Source organism: Saccostrea echinata, unplaced genomic scaffold (genome assembly GCF_033153115.1).
Source record: "Saccostrea echinata isolate AGI-Se365-2 ecotype Australia unplaced genomic scaffold, CSIRO_AGI_Sech_v1 ptg000009l, whole genome shotgun sequence".
Taxonomy (NCBI): Eukaryota; Metazoa; Mollusca; class Bivalvia; order Ostreida; family Ostreidae; genus Saccostrea; species Saccostrea echinata.
Window position 1 is genome coordinate 16,510,411 of NW_026889758.1, and position 7,173 is coordinate 16,517,583.

General features: G+C 33.0%; 1 protein-coding gene across 2 annotated transcripts in view; it reads right to left on the minus strand.

Moving 5' to 3' along the window:
• The window catches only part of LOC133181882 (tubulin polymerization-promoting protein family member 3-like), a 35,401-nt gene extending 31,462 nt beyond the window's left edge, over positions 1-3,939 (minus strand). The window contains exons 1-3 of one of the 2 annotated variants that reach the window (XM_061316530.1): positions 3,669-3,939; positions 3,281-3,437; positions 2,337-2,549 (exon numbers count right to left, since the gene is read on the minus strand). In XM_061316530.1, coding sequence (XP_061172514.1) covers positions 2,367-2,549; positions 3,281-3,437; positions 3,669-3,865 — 537 coding nt within the window. In that variant the 5' untranslated portion in view covers positions 3,866-3,939 and the 3' untranslated portion in view covers positions 2,337-2,366. Of the gene's footprint in view, positions 1-2,109; positions 2,550-3,280; positions 3,438-3,668 lie in introns of those variants that run through there. The other variant, XM_061316529.1, reaches the window with a different exon arrangement.
• Between the last annotated feature and the right edge of the window lie 3,234 nt (positions 3,940-7,173).

Here is a 7,173-nt window from a genome sequence, read left to right on the forward strand (position 1 = left end):
ATTTAACTCCTCTTGGTCGTTTGACAGTTTTAAAAACCCTTTTACTGCCGACCTTAAATCATATTTTTGCATCTCTCCCAAATTCCTCTGAAATACAAATAAAAGAATTAGAAAAGATTTTGTATACATTTGTAATGGGTAGTAATAATTCAAGACTGAAAAGGAAAATTTGTATAAAGAATTATAAGGAAGGGGGCTTCAAGATGATCGGTGTAAGAGAGTTCATTATGTCCTTAAAACTAGTATGGATGAAAAAATTGTTACTACAGGACAATGGGTTAGATTCTTTTTTAGATGATGACATTAAAAAAAGTAGTATACTGTAGGCAAGAGTATGTTGTCAAAAAGAATGATTTATAAAATATATTTTGTAGGGATGTGTTGCAAGCATGGTTAAGCTTTTGTGACAAATCCTTACAAAATGACACACTTCTTTCTTTAGAACCATTATTTCTAAACAAAAATTTAATTATTAATAAAAAGCCATTTTTCTATAGGAGATGGTTTTCATGTAATATTTCGTGTATTAGTGATATACTTTATGAAGATGGGTCATTTATGAGTTTGAATGACCTGCATGCAAAATATGGGATAAAAACAGATTTTCTTGAATATAATGGCATTAAAGCAGCAATATTAGAATGGCTGAGAAAGATAAACAGAGATCCTAATAATTTATTAAAGGTAACTTATCCATATATTCCAGAGAATGTTGATTCTCTGTTGAATGCCAAAAAATCGCATGATTTTTATGAAATATTAATCAGACAAAGAATTGAACCTTTGGGTAAAACCTCTTGGAATAGAGTCTTTGACTTGAGCAATGGTGAATGGGAGAAATTTTTTTTACTTCCATTCAAAATTACAAAAAACACAAAACTTCAGTGGTTCCAATTTAGAATAAATCATAAAATACTAGCAACAAACTCCTTCCTGCATAAAATTAATAAAATTGACAATAATATATGTACTCTTTGTAAAACAGAAACTGAAACAATTGAACACTTGTTGTGGGAATGTGAACATGTTCAGGCTCTTTTGGAGAATTTTGCAAAGTACTGTTCTGATAGAATCCACACTACTTTAACTTTCTCAAAAAAAAGAAGAATTTTTACTAGGCTCTGTGAAGAAAACTGACATGCTTAAAAATATTATTGCTCTACAAATCAAATATTACATTTATCTGTACAAATGTACAAACAGAAACATTTCCTTAGGTGGGTTGATATCCTCTATTAAGACAATGTATGAACTACAAAAATATATATCTTATAAAAATAATGAAAGAGAATCTTTTGATGAAAGCTGGAGACTTTTGAAAGACTTATTTTCATAATCCTCTCTCTCCCTCTCTTTCTCTCTCTCTCTCTCAATGTTCTTTTTTTGTAAAAAGAAACCTTTGAAAATGCAATAAATTTAAAAAAAAGTTTTCAAACCTTGCCGTCGTAACGTACTTCTTGAATAACACGATATCGCACAGACATAATTTTGTACATCATGCCGTAGCGCTAACACATGACACACGAACATATAACGTGCACCACATTAAAGGGGCTGGGACACTGATTTGAAGCTCATATTTTCTAAAATTTTCTAAATAATATCATGACTACTATGTTGCTAGAGCATTTCAGACTGAAATATATTGATAGCGTGTTAAGAAAATTCTTTTATCTGGAAATTATTAAAACTACGATTTTCAGGACGCATTTGATTGACAAATATCCTTGCACCTTCACATAGTAAACTTTATCCATAAGTAGAAATTTTGCTGTGTGTTAGTGAAAAATATGAAAACTATAATCCAGAAAGTTCAGAGTGGAAATACGAGATTGCAAAAACCAACTCACCAGTATTGTCAGTGACAACTGATCTGTGCTCAGTGATGTATGCAGACTAAACCATCGAACACACCCGGTAAAACGTTAAACATTATAACAATAACAATGCAACTGTGTCCAGGCCCCTTTAAGATGTTATGTTGTGTGTAAACGCCAGAGCACCGGAAAGTACAGTATTTAAAAAATAAGACCTCCAGTAAGAGAACAAATTTTATAAAGTATGATTATACGATTATCGCAAATGTTTTATAACATAACACCCCTTGCCTATGGTTTATGCATATATTTGTATCTTGATTATAGCCAATGTGTTTCTTCAGCACAAAAGTATTCTTTTGCACAAATAGTTATACAATATTTCTTTGTACATGTATCAATCTATTTTACTAAATTTCTTACCTAAGTATACCTCAGGAAAGTATAACATTGCTTAATATTTACAAGATTAAACATATCTACAAAACTTTGGGAAGCATGTACTGTACATTATAAAACTAAGCTATAAAAAATAGAATAAGACATGCATCAGTGTTTTTTGTCGTAGGTCCCCTGTTCCTTGTAATTCCCCACATATCCAGAGTTGTCTACCATATCCACACGACCTTCTTTGCCCTTGCCCTTTCCAGATTCGTCAAACCTCTCCTTGTGGGACCCAGTGTATTTGGAGGTGTCCGTCATACGGTCAACTCCCCCGGTTTTGGAAATTTCCTAATTTAACAAAACACATAACGTTAAACCTCTAAAAAGGTAGTCCGATCCTCAGGTTCTGAAAATCAGCTTTTAAGTAATTTAAAATGCTCACAAAAATGTCTCTGATTTCACACAGTAACGTGAATTTACCCATGGAATTTCTTCAAAGTTCATCATTATAGTTAATTATTATATTGGGAAAATTATCAAATCTCAAATATATTTTAAGGAAATGTGAATAAAAACACCTGCTATGAATTTTCTGATATGATACATGTACATAGTGTAAAAAGCTTGTGCTATCATTGCTAGACATCACATATCACATAATTTCATATCATGCTAATAAGCAGTGGTATCTAATGCTAGAGTAAAGGAAATTTGATTTCTCCAAAAATGAATTCATTTTTTTATGGGGTACAAATGTCAACTTTTTACAAGGCCGTTTCTAACACTTCAAAGAACCTTGAATCATATTAAGGTGAATAAAATGAAAATTGTTGCACAAAAGATCTCAATTTCAAGCTTCATTTTTAGAATTTTTAAATAAAATAATAAATTTAAGTTATCCTTCCTGACTGAGGGTCGGATATCCTTAAGTCTAACATCACTTCTATAGTTTGACTTTAAGGATTTAGACCTAAATGATAAATACAAAGCATCATATCCATTATTCAGACGAAGCTGAATATTCTATTAAAAATATTAAATATTTGAAATGAATTTGCTTGTGAATGCCAGTTAAATACCGTTTGCTTTATTCCTGTACCAGATCCAATTATCTTCTCGGCCAGAAACTTCTCATGTTTCTTGAACTCTTTTGTTTTCGTGGTGACGTCATCATACTGAATGGCAGCTTCCGATATGAACTTTCTGATTTGATCCTTATTATCGAGATTTATAGATCTATAAACAAACAAAAAATCATAGCTAGAAATCGTTTTAAAAATGATTCGATAAATATAACACGAAAAAATTACACTGTCTAACACATGATCACATGATATGAACATTCTAGGTATTAAACATTGGTCAATCCATAAGAATTAATGATTTAAATAGATCATTTAAAATAAATGATTATCATACTGAATCTCACCTCTTACCAATATTCAATAATAATGGTTGGTAACTTACTTGGTAGTTTTGTCCATAACTTTTGGAAAAACGCTGGAATCCACTCTGGTCTGTAGGGCTTTGGGCCAGCATTCCTTGGCTACCTTTCCAACTGTCTTACTATCCATCTTGGCAGTGGTCTTTATCTGGGCCATAGCAAAAGCCTTCAGTTTCTCTGTCAAAGCTTCAATATCATAGTCATCTCCTCCTGACGCCATCTTTTTGGTCAGTGGGTACAATCTAACTCGTAGGCGAGCCTTTTGAACAGTACTCTGGAATACGAAAGGAATAATTTTAAGTGCAGCCAGCAGTTCAAAGTTCAAAATAGTATTTCTGTTCAGGTTCTTATTCTGAACAGAGTTTAATGTTGGCCTTCTATGCATTGACGTACCTTCAACTCCTATGTGCCAAATACGATATGACGTCACTTGTACGTCATAGTTGTTATTTATCGTTGACAGAAATGTAATGTTTACACACAGGTACTTGACGTTACATATTTCCTTATTTAATAAAAAAAAAATAAATCCATATCTAATAAATTCATTTGGTGTGGGGTTGTTTTTTTAATAAGAAAAATATGTAACGTCTTGCGTGCCTGTGTGTTTACGTTCTGTGAGTGACAGAGTAACTACTAGTTTAACATTTACTTGTCATTCTTTTTGTGAATAAAAATATTGCGATGTGTTCTATTTCAATATATGGAAAATTGGTGACCTATAACAATACTGAATAAAAATTTTGAATCTACACCTATTTTTTTTTTTAATTTATATACAGTATTTAAGTAGGAAATTATTTTTATATAAAATAGTTTGATTAATTTATCAAGTCGGAGACATTTCTTTGTCGTTATTGTAAAATGATATTCGGCAACATAGTGAATGAGAGATTAATTCTTTCTTTCTCCTGATTGTCCAAAGATGGAAAGAGTAAGTTGGAATATTTGGCGCCAAGCATATGTGCATCTAATGAAAAATATGCAAAACCTTCACATAAGTCTAAAATAACCATCAATCATCATGCCAGTAGGAACCGGAGGGCGTGCCCCAATAATTCCGCGGATATATAGTATACTATATAAAGAATAAAGTATTTAATGAATCCTCGATAGTTATGTCACGTGATTCCCGTTTTTTGCTAGTCAAGGATTTTTTGTTTGGCAGACCCCACCCCCAACTGAAAATGTTTAGTTATGCCTCCCTCCCTCCAGACTGAAATTGCTACCTGATCATACTAGTTACTCTAGGCTTCACCCACTCTGGACCATTGAACATTCAACCTCATGATGGATATGAATAAGATATTTTATGAATGGACACCTGCTGTATGATATCGTAAAATTATAGGCGAGGATGATGATAATGATAAAACGATGATTAGTGTATTAGATCATTTAATCATAAAACATACCAATAAATAATTGTCTGACGTCATGGCGTCAGACAGTACTAGATTTAGCCAAGGCCTGGTGGTCAAGTCGTTCAATAGAATTCTTGTGATAACTTGATCTTGGAAACTTCATACTATCTTAACTATCAATTGGAGAGCATGTGGAGTAATAGAAACATGCTAAACACCCAAACGGAGCTGATGTCATTATTATCACATTATAAATACATTACAGGTTACATTGGCATTTGGCCTTTCTCGAAAATTGCCTCATTCATGTCCAGCAAAACAGAAGGAATGAAGCGGGTCAGGTCAACACTTCAGTGGCGATTGTCTTTATCAGATTAACTAGTGGATGTTTATTTTCAATGCATACACTATGTCCCTCTACCTTTATAAATCTACACATATTCATAACTTGCAGACTTTTGATTTATTCATAGTTAAAAAAAATATCAAAGTGAAGGATAGATGTTGAATATTCTTTTGCTTTAAATTAAATGCAAAGATATTAGCTCATTTGAAACCCTTTTATTTTATTTTTTTTCAATAAGACATTTCTTAATTTTCAAAATTGTTCACCAATTGATGTTAAGATTTTTATGTGTTGTAACTTTTTCTTTCAAAAGCACTGGTTATATCTTTCTATTCATTGACAGGCACGTTGGAATAAATTTCAGTTTCGGGTGGACACAATCAAGGAAAAATTCCTTATTGAGCATGAAAAAAAATTATCCGAAGTTAATATTTACATGATTAAGGGGACACAAGCATAAAGTAGCTATGTTATAAATGGGCAAAATTATTGAGCTCATGGTCCTCAACCCCACCCCCCTTCCCCGTTCCTATGTCCATGAAAAAAAAGAATTTAAAAGTAATATAGTGTATATAGAATCACGTCTCTAATAGAATAAGTTTCTGAATTGAACTTATTTTGTTTCTTAGTGCTCAAAAGAATTCATTTCATGACTCAAAGTCATGTTGATCACACTGGATTTAACTTTTCCTGATTCATTGCATAAAAATAAATTTGCTCAAGTCAGACAAGCTTTTTAGGAAAGCTAATACTTGTGTTTATTAGAATCAGAATTATTCACCCTGGGACAAATCGAATATGAGCGCGATTTAATTTTCGTGGATTTCACCTCTTACCTAAGAATTTATACATCCTCGGCCCTTGTCCGAAATATCTGACGTTTTCCTGGCTTTTTTAACGATTTGATGTTTTACGTGCCAGGAAAACGTAAAATATCAAATCGTTAAACAAGCCAGGAAAAAGTCAGATATTTCGGACTACCTCGGTCCATGCATGAATTTTGGAACACGATTTTTTCGCGCCATATTTATGTTTCAGTTTTTTTTTTGTCCCCTGCTTTCGCGAAAGTAACGGGACATTAAACCTGTCAGTCTGACACAAAAACTTTAACTTTGATCAAAACTTTTGAATGAGAAAAGATAGGGCTTTTTTATTTCACACGTACATTACCTTTGACAAGACTTACAATATCTGACCCTGTGAGCTTAACCTTGAAGTTGATCTACTTTTCAAAAATGTTAACATTAGGCATCTTTAAAATAATGTTTGTTTGACCTCTCCCAACTCAGGGTAAAAATAATGGGTCGGTAGGGGTGAGAAAAAAATCTTCCCCAGAAAATTTCGATATACTAGTTGCCGGGATGAGAAAATTCAGGTATGAAAAGAAAATAACATATTGTTTCCTGGAGGTTAAAAAAAAGTTTTTAGCCTGTCGGTCGGGAGAGGGCAAAATTTAAAAAAAAAAAAAAGAAAAAAAAAAGGCCTACAGTAATTTTAAGGGGGGGGGGGGTCTGTCTTCAAGTGCCTTTGTGGTATATAGCTCCATAAATAAGGAAAGTTGACAATAGAAACGTTTATCATGAAGTTTATACATCTACGCAGACCTCCAAGAATATTGTTGAAAAAACACTTATATATATAAATATTCCATAAAATCCCATAAAATGATCTCTGTATTATATTTCTGGATCTTTTCGCAGGGCGGATCCAGGGATTTTGGTTAGGGGGGCATGGAATTTTTCAGATGTCTGGCCTGGTGGGGGTCCGGGGGTGGGATGGGGCGTGGGGGCTAAGCGCCCAAAAGCTCCTAAAAGCTCT